This window comes from Anser anser (assembly GCF_964211835.1).
Source record: "Anser anser genome assembly, chromosome: 2".
Lineage (NCBI taxonomy): Eukaryota > Metazoa > Chordata > Aves > Anseriformes > Anatidae > Anser > Anser anser.
The window spans coordinates 73,338,690-73,356,834 of record NC_139721.1 but is presented as its reverse complement, the minus strand read 5'-3'; the positions used below and the strand labels follow the sequence as shown (position 1 = coordinate 73,356,834).

The 18,145-nt window shown below is 37.0% G+C and overlaps 1 protein-coding gene across 1 annotated transcript in view; it reads right to left on the bottom strand.

The window, feature by feature from the left end:
* The window catches only part of FIGNL1 (fidgetin like 1), a 79,890-nt gene that overhangs the window by 23,263 nt on the left and 38,482 nt on the right, over positions 1–18,145 (bottom strand). The window contains exons 7-10 of the mRNA XM_083827008.1: positions 10,771–10,837; positions 8,597–8,691; positions 6,670–6,737; positions 1,960–2,036 (exon numbers count right to left, since the gene is read on the bottom strand). Coding sequence (XP_083683134.1) covers positions 1,960–2,036; positions 6,670–6,737; positions 8,597–8,691; positions 10,771–10,837 — 307 coding nt within the window. The remainder of the gene's footprint in view (positions 1–1,959; positions 2,037–6,669; positions 6,738–8,596; positions 8,692–10,770; positions 10,838–18,145) is intronic.

Sequence of the window (18,145 nt, the reverse complement as noted above, 5' to 3'; positions counted from 1 at the left end):
CGCAAGAGAAATATTTTTCATGTACATTAAATAAAAGCTAGTGACATAAGTATACTTGCAATAATTTTCATTTCTCATTTTAAAAGGAAAAAAAAGTACATTTTTTTTCTTAACAATTCTAGCCTTTGGTTGATGAACCTCAGCTTCAGAGTTACTGCATTTTCCTGTTTACTGCCCTGTTCTATATCTGCATTGCTTGGAAATGTAGAAAAAGGAATAAAATCTGAAGTCTCTGGCAGCTGAGGCACAAAAATCAATTTTTCCTAGTGCTTTTTAGTGAATGGTGGTATTCTGGATTATACTAATTCAAATGCCAAGGAGTTTGTAGCCACAACAGAGAGAAGCATACTCAGGGTACACTTTTGAACACTGTCCTTGTTTCAGCTAGGATAGAGTCAGTTTTCCTCCTAGTAGCTGGTAGGGTGCTATGTTTTGGATTAGGATGAGAAGAGCGCTGATAACATGCTGATGTTTTAATTGTTGCAGAGCAGTGCTTACACCAGGCCAAGGACTTTTCAGCTTCTCGCTCTGTCCTGCCAGCGAGCAGGCTGGGGGTGCAGCAGGAGCTGGGAGGGGACAGACCCAGGACAGCTGACCCAAACTGGCCAAAGGGGTATTCCATACCATCTGACGTCATGCTAAACAATATATAGGGGTGGCTGGCTGGGGTGGGGGGCTGGCTGCTCGGGGATAGGCTGGGCATCGGTCAGCGGGTGGTGAGCAATTGCATTGTGCATCACTTGTTTCGTACGCATTATTATTAGTAGTGCTATTATCATTATTATTATTTATTTTCTTTCCTGTCCTAATAAACTGTCTCTATCTCAACCCACAGGCTTCATTTCCCTGATTCTCTCCCCCATCCCAGAGAGGGAGGGCAGAAGGTGAGCAAGCGGCTGTGTGGTGCTTACCTGCCGGCGGGGTTAAACCACAACAAACACAGATCAGCATCACCCATTCCAGGAACAGTATGAGATATGGCAAATGATAAGGACAAGCACCCTTGAGGTGATACACCCTCGTGAGAAAGTTATGAAGGAACTTGCACCACATGTTGACATTGCACTGCTGTGACCGTCTTCACAATTCACCAGTTATGAGCTACATGTGCAAAACCAGCCTTCTGGATGGCAAATTCCACTTTGCAGTCGCTAGGTATGTGCAAGGAGCAACACAAATCCGTTAAGGAGCTTTGTACTGGGCCCAAGGCCTGTAAGTTCTTTGTGAGCATTTTAGGAACTGCTTTTGTGCGCGTTTTGTACAAGACTGATAGCCTGCACTTACCTCCCTGCTACAATCGATTTAAGAGTGTGAGTGCAACAGGATAATGACCCAGATAGCTATCACCCGAAACAGAGCACAGATACCAAACACAGCTCACCCCATCTCTGCAGTTTCAGGGAATGTTTGCTCATGACATGGATATTTGAAAATATGAATCATAGCTTGCATGCATAGCTAAGAGAAAAGGTCAAAGACTTTAGAAAATCTAAAACCAAATCAGATTATGAAACCATTCTGGTAAAATATATATCGGGGAAGGCAGATTAAGGGACTCGATACATAGCAACCAATATTATATTTACTTGACTACCAAAAGATCATTAAGACTTGCCTCGACAATCCTGCAAAGAGCCAATGTTAAATACGGAGTAGGGGAAATCACGAATATGGGGAGTATAGGGGAATTCACAATATGAAAATATTGTGCCGTGTGTGAACTATAATGCTTCATAAAATGGCTTTCCCTCAATTGTTTTTTAAGCTAACTAAAATCTCACTAGACACGTTTGCACTTCAATAAACTTAACTTCCTAAAGCATTTTGAATATGGAAATAGGCTCCTAAACAACTTAGGCAGTTTTAAGAATTTCAGTTTTTATCTTAAGTCTTTTTTTTTCACATTACATATCAGCATGCAAATAAAACAATGATGATTTTATTTAATTATAAAATTACCAGACTCCTGGTGGTGATGCTGCAGGTAAAGAGGTTCTAATTTAAAGGCACCTATTAAATCTGATCTTTTTTTCACCCTGTGTGAAAGAAAGATTAAAAAAAAAAAAGAGAGAGAAATTTAAGGATTAAAATTTAAAGCATTAAATTTTCACAAGAAGTGAAAGAAAATTAAATGTGTTTAAACTGGCGTATTTCCTGAGCACAGCCTGTGCCATTTTCAGTGCTTTTTCACAGCAATATCAGTACTGTACTTACAAGAAGCAAGTGTAAGTCTCAGCAGGAACGGGCAGCATGACTGCATATTTAAAAACAGATAAGAACCAGACGCAGAGGATCTTTTTATGGTGATAGACAATCACACCAGAATGTGAGACTAGTTAAAGCAATGCTAATGTTTGCAGTCAACAGAAGTTGCCTTGAAATTACTGCAGTACAAAGCCGTGTGGGAAGAGCTGTGGCTTGCAAGGCACGGCGTGCAGCAGCGCCGGGGCTCTGTGGATGCTGGCCGCCGTCTTGTCTCTCCATGCCGTGGGTAGCGGCGGTGGCAGCCGCCCTCAGGGCCTGGCCAGCCTGCCCAGAAGCAGGCTTCCCTCTCGTACCAGCCCTCCTGGCAGCCTAGCTGGATGCAAGACACAACTGCTGAAAGACATCCTGCAGCGCAGCGTGGAACTGGGAAGTGTGCCTCGCTCTTGCCAGCTGCTGGGTGGTGTCACTGGACCACGTTTCAAAAGCCAAGGTGTCCCTCTCAGAGCGAACAAGCTACACGTTACCAGTGGGTAACATTCGGTGTGTCAGGCTGACTCACCTCAACAGATGCAGGGTTTTACATTGGCAGAAGAAATTAGAAATCAAAAAAGGAAAAATCACTGTGTAATTTCATTAGGCCTGTAAGCATTTCACAAAGTGATCAATATTATGTCAACATGGGCACACACCAAAAGGCAAAATCCTTTATGATTTTCTGAGTATGTTTCTTTTTATGTTTCTTAATGTTTTAATGTAAAAGTCCATATAAAACCATAAACATTAAACATCTTAATCAAAGAGAAGGCCTTCTCTGTTTAATTGCAAGGAGGGTACTAAGGTTAACTTGGCTTCAGGTATCAGAAGTACCCAGCTGGAGATAAGTAAGCTTATGCACATAAAAAATAGTAGAAGACATTCAGAATACTCTACATTAAAATAAATAAATAAAAATAAATAAATAAATAAATAAATTTGTGTCCTGTGGACAAAGGAAGTAAACTATTATCCAAAAGCCATTTTATTTAGGGTAAATACTGTGAATAACCTCTAAATTGTTCCACTGTATTTTGATATGTTTGATTTCTTTGATATATTCATGTTGCAGTAGCTCATTCTATAGACAACTAAGCCAAATTACAAGCAGTAGCATCAGTTGTATTGTGAGAGATTCATTCCTCCTCCTGTAATATGCTGTCTTAATCAATGGAACAGGTAACAATTTTGCAGAAATATTTGTTCAGTTAGAAGATATTAAACTGCTGTCATCTTTCATCCTATCAAGTGTGGGTTGATGTATGCATTGCTATTAATATGGCATTAGTAATCTTTGAGATGTTCCTGCTTTTTTAAAAGATGGTGTCTGTTCCATTTGGGACTCCACAGGTCTTAATCTGACAACCATAAAAAACTATCTAAAAGGATTACTAAAATAAATCCAAAGCCTGGTATATGAATCAGTTGAGCTGTACCTCTAAACGCAACGTCTAGATTTCACCTTAAGTATTTAAACTTCTTTGCACTAAGTGCTTGTGTGGTCTGATAATGGATAGAAGTGGTATTCCTAACTTCCTTTGCAACTATCCAAGGTTGACTGAAAGTTCTTGAATATATATTTCAAAAAAATTAATTTATAAACTAGAATTTTTCAAAGGCTTGATGTTTGTATGGTAATAGGCTAAGATCTAGCTTGAATGGCATAAAAGTCACATATTAAGTATTGATAATATGAAATGCACAGTAAAAGTCCTGGTGAATAAAGAAGTGCAAATCTGTGAAAAGGGAACTATCTGGCTTGCACATCTGCAGCTTTTAGCAGCCTCACTCTATTCTGCACATTCTAATAATGTTAACAATTTCAATAGATAAAATAACCAAAGAGATTACTACATATTAAAAGCCAACAGGAAAATTTCGCTTTCAGCTACAGAAGAGCATTTCCTGTAAGCACCTTCCTTTAAAATACAAATACAACATTCTCAACCAAAAGTGAACACTTAACTGCTGTAAAGAGTAATAGAAAAGCAAAAATGTCAAGACTTTTGCAACATGATTATTTTTCTCTGTCTGAAAGAAGACAACTTTTATAATATTGCAGAACACCAATTAAACAGGCCAGACAAAACTGTCTGGGAGTTTTAAGGCAGAGTCTCTAACGAAACACAAAATTTGGATACCCTTCTTAGAGTGCTTATATTAAATTCCATCTTTTTTTTTTTTTTTTAAGAAACGGAGTTTTTTTGTACATCAAGAAGTTTCTGAATATTTTACAAAAGGTTTATAATGAAATCGCCTCCAAATCGCAAGTGACATCAGTGTTACATACTGCACAGAGTAGTTAAATAATTACATTACAGATTTAATGGATGGATTTTCTTAATCAACTTGCAAGGAAAAGAAATGAGAGTGTTTATTGGAAAAAGTGCTGAGATCACTAAATCACCCAGCAAGTCTGGGTGATTTAGAAGACTTGCTGTCAATGGAACTCAGTTTAATTTGATTCTGAAACGGTGTTCACTGTATATTGAACTCTTTCTGTATTATTACAAAATTATGGTTAATACTCTCCATGGATCCTAAAAGGACTACACAGTTATTGCATTTACTTCCTACCAGGCTCCTTCATCCCTTATTATATCTAAAATGAGTTTTCACTTTTTCAGGCAGCATTACATCTGATAAGAGAGGTGACTTTTGGATGTAGACCTCAGAAGTAGCTGGTCTTCTTTTGGTGATAGATATGGCTTCAAGCCAAAGAGCTTAACTTTAAATATATACTACATTCCATATCAGGCAAATAACACCAATACATAAATGCCTTGCTGAAGTGAAGGCTTAATAGTAGGCCTTAATAGTTGTGTAGCTTTGAGTAAGGAGACATTTCGCAAGGTCTCTTGAGATTCCTAGAAATGGAATCTTCATATCTATAAAGACATACATTTTATCTGATGTTTTTACCAGTAAGATCAAGAAAAAAAAATGGTGAAAACACCTAAAAGTACTCTTTCTTAAGCCTAAAGTCTAAGATCTGATAGGAAGAAGCTACAACCTCTTGAGATGGGAACATAAACTGACAGACAGTGTGACTGTATATACCTTGTTTTCCTGGAAAGCCAGGTAAAAAGTTCTAATATTATTCCGTAGGGTTATAGGGGAAAGCAGGATTAATGAAAAATGAAACTGGTATGGACAAGACTCTGGCCCCTGATTGTCCTGTAAACATTAAAGAGAATGACGGTGAATTTTCTCATTTCTGAGAGCAGATACTTTGCTAACAGTATCTTCAAATGATGTGAAAAAGTTGGAAAAAACAAGCAAAGTTTCATCTTCTCTTTACTTCCATATGCAGAAAGAGACTGCCAGTTACGAGGCACTTATAAACTGTCCTGGTTAATTGCTGCCATTACTGATGAATCAGGATTGAAACCTAAGCCATTTACTCTAAGAATAAAATCTTTATGGCTTGGAGTATTTGAAGTGCCTACGTCAAGAATAATCTTATATTCAAAAATGTAATGTATTATCTGAACAATAAATGTATTTGTGCAAAAGTCAACTTCATGAAGGACTTTAAAAGAGCCAAAGATTAACCAAAAGCAATCGAGTGACCACTGTCACACATTTTTTCTTCTTTTCTTCCAGAAATAAATTAGTTTTATCTGGATGATGTTTTAAAGTTTCATTTTTAACTTTCATTTTTTCCTTCTTCTTTCATTTTTGCATAGATTTTCTTCAATTAAAACTGAAATTGATGTTTTTATTTATTTTGATAAATAGCCTGCATTTACTGATCTGCTGTTTTGATAGTAAGTATCATTAGTCGTGATGCTGGTAGACACTAGGTTCTGAAAATTTCAGTTTGGGACACAAAAAGATCATCTATTTTGGGTTCTTATTATTACTGCTATGATTAATTCGCTTTGTTTCAAAGTATGTCTACTGGTTTCTACTTCGGCATCTTTTCATATCAAAATGTAGTCTCTGCTGTCATCTGGAGAAACTGAAAATCAGTAAAAAATTGCATAAATAGTTCTTTTTGAAATCAACTGTTTTTCATCAGCTGAATACCAACCATTTTTAGAAAGGGTTTTGAAAGAATCAAGGCTCAAACATAAGGAAAAGAAGAAAAAGTTCTGTTTACCATGTTGTTCATTGCATTAACGTCCTTAAAGGTTTTTTTTTTATTTATGTTTTAAATGGTCCCAAAATACACCAAGTATGAATCTGCCAACTTTCTGGGATTTTTCTCTCTCTAGAGCACAATGCAGAACTCAGGCCTATTTCTAAATTGTACTTTAAACTTGGATTAAATGTAAGAGAGAATGTTGTAAATTACAAGAGTTAAAGCTATCCAGAACTCCTCATTTCAATAGAGAAATGTAAATAAATGTCCACTGCTAGGAAGGCAGATTAATTTAACATGTGATTTTTGTCTCTTGCAATGTTTCCTTTTTCTGTAATACTTACCACATAGCAGAACAGTCAAAATTCACTAGGAGCCACTTGTGAGGATTAAAGTTAAATGAATCTGCAAACTGAGAATAGATAAATAAATAAATAAATTATGAAAGAGAAAAGGACCCATGAGTTAATGATGCAACTTAGTCAAATTGCCTGAGTACACCTTGACTGTGGTTCCTGACTTGGGGCTTTATAGATAACGTTCCTGCTGATATCACCTTACTTAATAACTATTGCAGTTAAATCTTCATTTCATTTTGGGGATGGAATTCAGGTTTGGTGTGTCAGGTGCAGCTGACCTATTGGTATTATCAAAATTTTGATCATTTGCTAGCAATTATACCTTTTGGATACGTGTCTTATGCAAAAGTATATATCTCAGCATAAACCAAAAAAAATTCTGCATACTCAACAGTAGCTGCTGAGGTTCATATCTCAGTTTCCAAAACAATTCACTACGCTTTCTATTTCCAAGAATATTAACATATACACACAAAATTCACCTAGAGAGACAAATGATAAGAGTTAATTCAGAATCTGTGTATCACATTACTCCATAAAATTACAAATGATCAGGAAATTATCTTTTTTTTTTTTAACTGCCTAGATACTTTCTTTTAGTGGAAGTCATCTTTTCATCTAAGTCAAAAGAAAAGCCAACACAAAACAAGAATTCACAATACATGGTTGTATAAATCATGGAACAAGCCAGTTTTACTTTACATGTGTTTAGACATGGCAGCAGAAGAAACCCAGGTAGCTACTAAGACTGAAATTGTGTGGGAAACACTTCTTTTGTAGGCTGTGTTAACAAAGGCAGGGGCTATCAGCCTTAAAAAAGAGATGGGGGCCTGGCAGCACCAGGGTCTGACTACTCCATGTAGCACTGTTCCTTTCTCATTTACTTCTCATAGCCTTCCTTGTCACTTGTAAGAAATTAACAATTACTCTCATAAGAGATAATCTATCTATCTATCTGTCTGTCTGTCTGTCTATCTATCTATCTCCCTGTATTATGCATGCCAAGAAACCTATTTGTGGTTGTTAAATATTTACTCTCATGACAAACGTTGGCCCAGACAAGGGATGTTGTTTCATTTCCTTCAGGAACCAATAACAATAATTTAAAATATATTCCCCCACAGGAAATTACAACAAGCTTCATTTGCTGATAAAAAAAAAAGGGACAGAAAGAAATGCTTTATTTGCTAGGGGGGTTTCCCTCCTCTTCTTTATTAGTCGCTACCTATCAGTGCTCTGTTTAAACTTCTGGCTTTACCAAACAGTAATATTTTCTCCACTGATGTGGAAGACAAGGACTTATCTGACTGTCTGAGGGAAGCAGCAGGAAATTGAAGTATCCTTATCTAAGCAACTGAATGCCAAGTAGCTCAGCAAGGGGAGGGAGAAGGAACACAAGTGCTGTTGGGGGAATATTTCATTTAGTTCTCTTGGTTATTAAACCCCATCTGTTTGAGATACAGCTACTGGCTGCATCCTACATGACTTTCAGGATGTAAGCGAAAATCAGGCATAATGAGCTCATTAATTTGTTGGACTTTTTTTTTTTTTTTTTTTTTTGTGATGCAGAATTAGGGTGTTACAAATCAGATACACTTTTTTGGACATTTGTGAAAAAGCTCCCCTTTTCTGGATGATTTTGTAAGGTACTTGGTTGATTAACTGTTAGCCTTTCCAAATGACAAACTTTTACATGCTGTGGTAATTTGCATAGTCCCAGAATGCAAGATAAAGAGGTAAAAATTATATAAACATAATTGAGGTAATAGAATATACAGGGGTTTGCAGTGCAAGTTGAAGTGAAGCATACTCAGAGATTCTAGAAAAGTCATTAATATTGGATGTAAAAGAAACACAAAAATTCTAGAGAAGAGCAAGGGGTTAGCAGGTTGGTATAGAAGAAACACTTCACCTCTACTCCGTTTAAAAGATGCCTGAATTCAGGACAGATGAATGCACTCCCAGCATAGGCTGCATCAATATGCATCCAGATATTTTCCTTATTACCTAAAAAATAAGAATCGAACAGAAAATAAATTAAACAGCAGATTACAAACCCCTGTTAATTTGCATGAAGTCACATGCCTGAGAGATTTTCTTTGATGTTAGTATTTTCCCAATTTAAAATTAAGACATGAAATATTGCTACTATTTGGGTTTCCATTAGTACATAAAGATGTATACATAAAATACTCCTCTTCCTCCTCTTCCTCCCCAGTTCTTCTACAGCAACAGGATCCCTACAAATTTAGATTTTTCTTATTAACATTAAATAACATAAAATATTAAATAATTTTAATGTAAGAACTGTTATGAAATACACTTTTAAAAGATGTATCTGGAGATGTAGTTATTGATTTCTATGGTAATAACACTACTTCAGCAACAGCAGCTAGACTTCTAGCTGTGCTCCCTACTTCTAACTCATGAACCATAAACAAAACACATATTTCTAAATATTTTTTTTCACATATTGATATGTGCATGTACAGGCTTTTGAACTATGTGAAGCAAAGTATTTATTTTGAGGACTGAGAACAAGACTTATCCAAGAGCAAGCACTGAAAGGTTAAGAAAGGACTAATTTTGATTACTCACTGCAGAAATATTTCAGCATATGAGCCTCTCATGTAGTTTCTGCAATTGAGTATTCACGGTCTGCTATTGATCATCTGTATTACAGGTTCTAGTCTATCAGTTGATGGCTGAAGCCCATATAACCATATCTTTATACTGGTCACCAATTCTGATGCATGTTTTTCGCATACAGATGTATAGCCATTCAGACCTGTACCTGGGCACCAAGTTCATGCACAAATTTGGATTCTTGTGAGCTACATTTTCTTCTTGCATAATGTCTGGGAAAAAGCCAATACAATATTAGTCTTATCATCCACATAAGGTAGGCTTATTTGAAGAGATGTTTGAAGTTCATTTGATTATTTGTTTTTGAATATATTTGGTTTGAGACACTGCTGTTATTTTATAGGACTTCTGCTCATGTATATTAACACAAAAATTCCCCTACACACAGAAATGCTAGCTTAAGTCTTTTGATGTGAGCAGCGTGTAATGCTTCTGCTGGTCTCCACTGCACAAACAGGAAGTCATTGGGAGAAGCTGGTGAAACACACTGAGTTGCCATCCCTAGGAGTACTGGTGTTACTATTTTATTAGGTCAGGTCTATAGGAATAATCTGAACAGCAAAATAATTTCTAGCTGCTAGGCAGACTACTACAAACCTTTTGTAGAAAGGAGGATTAGGAGAACACCAAGTCTCTGGGTCTTCTGCTGAAGGGCAGGGAACCTTACAAAGCAAGTCACCTCCACATAAATCCTAAGTGTTTTAGGCTCTGCCTGAATAAATAAACTAAACATCAAATCTAGGCCTGCTTCTGTGAGGCTGCTTCTGATTACTTGTAGCTATAAATTGCCTGCTGTAAATGTATTGGAATATATATTGCAATTGGAATATATATGATGCACTTTGGCTGCATTTTCACCAGCCAGCCTCGTGGCAGATCAAAGCTTGCCTCAACAGAAGACCATAAGTCAGAAGTACTTATGAAGAGCCCATGACTCGGTCAATGTATTAAGTGCCATGGTACTTAACACGTTTCCTTGCAAGAGGAAGGAAATGGGGAAGAAGAGAGGAAGGACTGAGGAGAATACACGTGGATTTTTGGTGCACATTTCCCTGCTTTTTGTAGAACCAAACAGAAACAAAACTTTTGGTGCAGAGGAGGTTTAGAGTTCAGCTTTTCCATGATCTGCATTGCTCTGTTTGCTCTTGCAGGCAGAGGGTCTTGAGGAAAAATGTTACAAACTGAAGCATTTACATTATGTTTTCACTGAAAATATTCCAAAATGCCCCCTCAAAAAATCTTGAGGCAATGTTCTCTGTACTCCTTACTGGTTTGAGACTGCTTGACCTCATATTAGAAAGAAAACTGTAACTGAAGGTCTCATCTACAAGTAGCTTTATTGAATTTGGTCACTGACACTGCACAATACCCTGGAAATGACTCAGCGTGGCTTAAACTGGTATCTGCAGTTTTAGAAAGTAGCAGCAGATAAAGACTTACAAATAGGACCCAGTTCTAACAGTCTGTCAAAGGAGCAGCAAGGTGTGGTTCCAAGTGTTGCACAAAACTGCAGAGCCAAAAAAAAAAAAGGAAAAAAAAAGAGGCAAAAACTTGGTTAAGTGGTGTTTCAGCAAAGAAAATTATTAAATAAGAAAAACTGCCTGTAAAGGCAACAGTAAACAAAGAGAATAGATGTTACAGGACAAAATAATTTGATTTTAGCCAATATCTATTCTTCAGTGGAACTTTTGGGAATCTTTTTTTCCCCAAAGCTTCTATTGAGACAAATGGATAAAATAAATATCAATGCAAAGCTGACTGATGAATCAGCCATAGTATAATATCAATGCTAATGTTATATATATTCTCTGTTTTCCACACGCTTACCATGTGGCCTAATACCACAGAATCACAGAACGGTTTGGGTCAGAAGGGACCATAAAGATCATCCCATTCCAACCCCCCTGCCCACATACCAGTCCCACATATGCAATTATCATCAAAATGATTTGCAGTTTATGCTACATAGGCAAGCTCTGAACTGAGGCAACTCAAAAGTGCTGGAATTCCTGTTGACAGAATGGATCATTAAAAGCTACTCTTTGAATTAAGGAGTCACACAGCTCCATAACAGATACTTGTAACTGATTTATGCTCAGGGGATCTGTAGCCTGGGACCTGTTCACCATTAGCATATGTTTACTATAAAGTTTGCAAATTTTTTTCCCAGAGAAACCTTTTATCCCGGATTCATCCTAAAAATCTGGAACCATGCCTTCTTCATCCTGTTAAGTCCTCATTTAACGTCTCCTGCTGCATGACCAAAAGCAGAGGCTACATATTATAATGAAGAAAGTTTCACAGTAACAAGATAATATAATCAGGTGAAAATAAACTATGGTAATTTACTGGGAATATCCAGACAGAATTACAAGCCAGAAACCAGATGTACCATCTTTTGCTTTCAGTGTTTTTCCCTGTCCTTCTACAACTAGCCACATTTTGCAGAGGTTTTCTATTTTGTGCACATGCAGGTCCCTCTGCAAATTCATGACAAACCCTTTAAGAAGAGAAAGGAACACCTAGATGACACTTGTCCATCCACTACACCTTTCAGAAAACAAACGTGCTGTCTTAGCAAAATGTAGATACAATTATACATTATAACTCCACACAGTGCATGTTTGTCTGGCAGCTCCATAACGGGCAGGTACACAGGGCCCCTGGGTTCACTGCTTGTCTTTGTATGACACCCTTAGGAAGCATTTCCTGATGAGAAAATTTTTCTGATGCACCTCAGCTGGGAGGTGTGGCTGGTGGCAGGAGAGTGGGCACTGGGTGGCCTTTTGGTCTGTTCTCTTATGTGAGTAAATACGTCTGTAGCAAAGAAAGGCTTTAGGTTACCTGCTGTGGCCTCACCTGCTTTTGGCTCGTGGTCTTTCTACTTCTGAGAAAAAATAATGTAGTGCTATTATGCCAACAGCAAGTTTACCAAAATCCTCTGATCTGCTTTAGCCCAATACCACATTTAACTTGACATTGTATACTTTTCTATTCTTCTAGCTTGGACATTCATGTTGTATCTCTTCTGAATGTCACTGATACCTCTTTAATTCTATTACACAAATGTTAATGTATGTGAACTTTTCCAGGAGGATTCCTGAAAAAAATCTTTTTCCTTCCTTTTTAAAAGGTGATACACATCTACACAAAGCATTTCTGCTCTACTTAAGCAGTCTGCTTGATATCTGCCAATATTTACCCTTTTATGTGTTCCATCAAAAGCACATCCTCACTTGAAAGTTGTCACTCTTTGAAGCGAGAGATTTTCTTAACATTTTCACTTCTACCAGCTACTGGGTATTGGAGACTGTTAAATATCATCTCCAGTCACATCTTGAAACAGGTCCTGTACACTTTTCAGGATAAAAGTTGGTTTTCCCTTTTGGGGATTCCCTAACTAGTCCTAACAAGAAGTTCTCATGAACTTTAAAAGTGTTTATATATTTTTGTTTTTCACATTTCCCACAAAGTGTTTTGTTGTTGTTGTTGTTTTCTTTCATTCAATAAAAAAAAGTAGTAACAGCATATTAGAAAAGACTGACATCTTGGAAAAATAATCTGATTTTCAAACAAAGAGTCAGTTAAATGTGATGGGATTTTCATTTATATTTTTAGAAGATTCGTGCAAGGTGAGAGATGGTTGTTTAATACTTATTAAACTAGACTTTTCAAAATTACTAGGAAATCCCATACTAACATAAACATCCAGTAAAAAGAACAGGAGGTTATATATTCAAAAAGCCAGAAATTTATAATAATGCATACCAAGAATACTGACTTGATTAAATACTCAATTACTAGAGATGTAAAACCTCTCTTTCAAGTTCCCTTTTGAACATATCTGCATCTACACTGTGCCATACGCCTCAGAGAGATTTAAACTTCTTGTAGGGAGCTGAATTTTTCCGTTAAATTGAATGTACTCAATACATATAAATTTAGGTACACTCAGAGGAAGTCATATACTGCCTTTCTACCATGCAGACCTGCTTAAATGTATTCATAAAATATCCTGAAAATATTTTATCCCTTGCAGCGCACATGTTCCCCCAATTTGATAATTACAGTAATACTAATAACCATAACCAGATTTCATTGCACTAATAAAAAATGTTGGCTATGGGAAAAGTGATTATTAAAATAAGAAAGGAACAATTCTGTATTTTCTCTGTATGAGTCTACTAAGAACCTGAGTTTGAAAAAAATACAGTTCAGAAAATGAGAAGCACATTGAATATGCAGATAAAAAACTTTACTGCTAGCACATTTTTCTCCCCAGATGAACTAACCTTCATCTATACTGGGTCTTCCCATATTCCTGAGACACTAGAAGAACAGACTGATTACAGTGCCCTGAGGTACACTTATGAGCTCTCTGGAAGTTCAATTATCTTTTGAAGGCGGTTGCCTTAAAGAAGGTGCAGGATATTTTTTTTAAAAAAAGAAATAAGTTTGCTCCTTTTTTTCTTAGTAGAGCATGCTCATATGAAGTAAGAGAAAATATATTTATCACATTATTGTCTACCTGAGATGTTCCCACAATCATGAGAAATCTATATTTCATCTTCGGCTGAACTGCAGATCTACAAATTGGGTCACAAGAAATACCATGATGAAAAATCAGGTTTTTTTAAACACATAAAAAATAGTGGTTAACTGATTAGATTGGAAAATACCAAAATAAAGAGTGCACTATAGAATTAGCTCTGCTTTTATGCGTATATTTTATAATAATAGGTTGTGGACTTTCAGACAAGATTAGGGCGAATTGCTGCTCAGTCCAGCAATTAAAATAATCATGGCAATTTCACAACAGAGAGTTACAAATTATTGTTATTAGTGTTGTACTGCAGCTAAAGTATGCTCCCTCTAATCAGTATAAGGAATATGTTGCTTCAATGAGAGATTATATGAGTTCAAACATATGCTTAGTAATTTAAATAATGGCTTATTCTGTAAAGTATACCTCAGTTTCTAAAATAATTTTCTCGTCCTCTCCGCAGGTGTCTAAGCCTCAAAGCTACTTGTTTTAATTCTCAGAACCTACTTAAAATGACAGCATTTGCTCTTGTCAGGGCGCTCACTGCCCTGCCTCAGTACTAAGCAATGAGTCTAACTTAATTTGTAACCTGTGCAACACCGGGAAAATCGCATTTGTGCAAGGGGCGGGGGACAGGCTGCGTGGCAGAAATGGGGCTGATGGCTCAGTACAGCCTGCAGGCCTTAGCTCTTTCAGGCTGTGCACTTCAAATTTGACTCAGCCCCTCTTGCAAATACAAAGCAGCTAAAACGCGTGCATCAGTCATCCCAGATATTACTTTCCTGAAATCAAGAGCTATGGCAGGGAACATGCATGAATCTTTATGATGCCTGAGAGCAACGACTCTCAATCGTTTTAACCTAAGACCTCCCACAGCTCTTTAAAAAGATGCGGACACATTCTGCATAGTTTCACCACAGAGCTTTTCATTTGCAATTAACTAAAACGAGGCAGAACTTTCCATGTTCTCTTATTATTTTTATTTTCTCTTACTCAGTTGTTTGCCAGTTTGTGCTCAGGAGAATGTCTGTGGCTTGAAGAAAACTGCAATATTTCACTAAGCCACAGCCAATATCCAATGAAACAGTAATCATTCACAAACTGTGGGCTAAGAAACACTGCCCTGGCTGTGTGTATGTGTCTCAAGAATACTTCTTCCAAATGGCAGTCTGTGGCCAGGATCTAAGTGCTAAGTCCTACTGAAAAGATGGCTCCTCTGTCCGTCTAACTCTGATTTATTGTTTCCCGAGTGAGTCCGGATACAAACAGCCTCTTTCTTAATATCCTGCAGATCATCATTCAGACGAGTCATTTCAGCTAGAATCAGAGAGATTTCGTGCTGGGCCTTTGTTCAGCAGCAAAGAGATCACGTTACAGCAGCATGATACTGGATGAGCTGGCTGAAGTGTATTGTACTATATATATATATGCCAGCTGCAATATATCAGTGTTGATTTATGGTAGACAGCATAAAGCCCACAGACCACTTACACACATTCATACACACAAGGCTTGAGTGCAGCGGGCCCTCTTTCTGAATTCAGTAACACATAACTTAGTGGTCTCCAGATTCGGGCATCCCAATCAACACTCATCCTATGTAGAGGCCTACCTCAAACTCGGAGCATAGGACCCAACGGAGAAAAGCGTTTAAGCACGTGCTTAACCTCTAGTTAATGTTTATAATTAATGACATGAACATGGCTTCAGCACATGCTTTAATGCTCCCCCTTCACTAGCGGCCTGATGAAGGGCTGAGTATCAGCCACACTTGGAAATCGTTCCTCAGTAAATCATGACAACTTAGGCCCCTCAGCGCTTGACATGGTTAAGTGCATTGCTTGCACAGTCTGCCTGCTCTACTGTATCAAAATATGTCCCTGTTCAATTTCTTCGTAAGTATTTTGAAAGAGACATAATAACACAAGTCTGAAATTAAAAAAAAAGAAATACAAGTAGAGGTCTGGGTACACTCTTTGGCAGCAGTTTACACTCAACAAAGTGATATACACATTACTAGTGCTAAAAGATGATTTATAGGAATTCAAAGGCTCTTTTTAAAGACAGTTTCTCCCTACAAAAAAGGATGATTACCAAATCTTAAGTATGTGAAAAGCAAACTTGTAATGACCAGCTTGCTGTAATGATAGAACCTCCTTCACATCAAGCGAATGCACCCCTGATTCTCCACTCACCTCTACAAGCAACTTCAGTATAATGACTCCTCGTTTGTTCACTGAATTTAAGAGCAGGATCATGCATATAAACCACGAAAATTTGCTTGCATTTTCTCTTTAATCCCCTACAAAACTTTGCTGATAAGAGAGAGTGCATCAGCTTGGGCACAACTAAGATCTCTTCATTAGAAATTTTCTCTCTGCTGTTGCAAGTCTCTTCGGGCAGAATTTCTTCTGTTAAACTTTTTGCTTTCATGTTGAATCACTCCCCTTAGTGAAGGATCAGTGAATACATGGAGACAAGGAATAAAGTGGCGTAAGGTGTTTCCTTGGCAATGTGCATATCTTTGTCACCAGAACAAAATAAAATAGCACCAAATTACTCAAGAACAAAAGAAATGGAAAGGCTTTTGAAATCTGCAAGCCAGAAAAGGGAGCATTAATACAGTGCATGGACTGCTGCTCAGCATGACAGAGAATTAACACACCTTTTGAGTTAAGAGGCCAACCATAAGGATAATGAGATCTAGTTTAATCTAAGCTGACATGTTTTATGTATACAAATAAATGGAAGACCTGGCACAGGCCATATTAACACAGACTGAGCCTGTGCTGCCTTTGAAAGCCTGTTTTGCACAGCTAAGCAAACAGAGGAAGAAAAAAACAACAGTTAAATCACCTTTTGTAAAGGTGTTGCTGAATGCATAAAACAGAATTTTTTATTTCCTCTTGCTACGCATAGAAAGATTAATAAGGAATGAATATTTATGGGGGACAAGCTGTATTTTTTGTTAATGGACAAAAGATGAGGAGAAAACATTAACATTCTTGTTAATGCAAGGAAATGGGATATAGTGCTGTACTTGGAATTCTTTAAAATTAACAGAAAGATAAACAAGTAGGACCTTATATCAAATATGAGCTAGCGTAACGTAACAGAGAAATAAAACACACCTTATGGCGTATCTCCACGTCAACAGGAGCAGCAGAAAGTTCATTTGGGCAGCCCTTTAGATGCTTTGTTTCTCATTCATAGTCTTATGATATTAGAAAGCAATTGATGGGATGTGCTTGGTTATCCCAAAGACTTGCCAATTCTAAACAGCCTCGAAACTTGCAGCATACTGCACATCTAACAAACACTTTTCATTCTATTCATCCTCATAATACATAAAACTAAAGGGTAATAACAAGAGTAAAAGATTACATATTCAAAAGGCTTTCTGAAATTTAAGCTTCTTTGTCCCATTTGGCACTTATCCATGACTGTAAGCAAGCTTAATCTGCTTTTTTTTTTTTTTTCTGAAACTGTTCATAGAAATCTAAGTCACATTAGCACTTTTCAAAATGTTACCACATGAAAGAAAAGAACAATTGTTGTCAGACATGGCTTTTCTGGAGGAAAAAAAAAAAAAACATATTTTTGACTCTAAAAAATCACATTTCTGAAGTTCTCAGTTTCTAAGAGGTTTTTTTCTTTTCTTTTTTCTTTTTTTTTTTTTAATGTGAGCTTTTCTTTAATGGAAGGCCAGTAAAAACATATTATTGCTAGCATATCGCACCCACTTATAAGTCCATGCAGATCATGGTCTACAACAAGATATCAAGTTTTGTAGAGGAATAATGCTTGGAAATGAGCAAAACATTTCTGATGTATGAAACAAACAAACAAACAAACAACAACAAAAACTGAAGTTAGTTACTCCACAAAAAAAAAAAGTAAAATTTGTAAGATGCTGTTCTGACCTGACAGAAGGAGTTGATCTGATGAATAGCAAATATTCTTTTTAACCAGGTACTGATCATAGAAGAACCACACTATGTAATTGTAAGCAATCTATGACTGTTCTGTGTCAAAACTTGAGGGATTATGAGCTTTAGCTACTGAGATACAAACAATTTGCTTTTGCTGGACTACTGTGGAAGCAAGAATCTCTGGAAAGGAAAGCAGACAGATAAAAAGAATGCATGACACCTCACACTGCCACAGCCAGATTTGCTATAGCTGACTTGTTAGAGATAAGTCACATACTCACAAATAACTGTCTGACAACATCTGATCTTGCTGATATTTGGGGTACATTGAGGAGGTTCC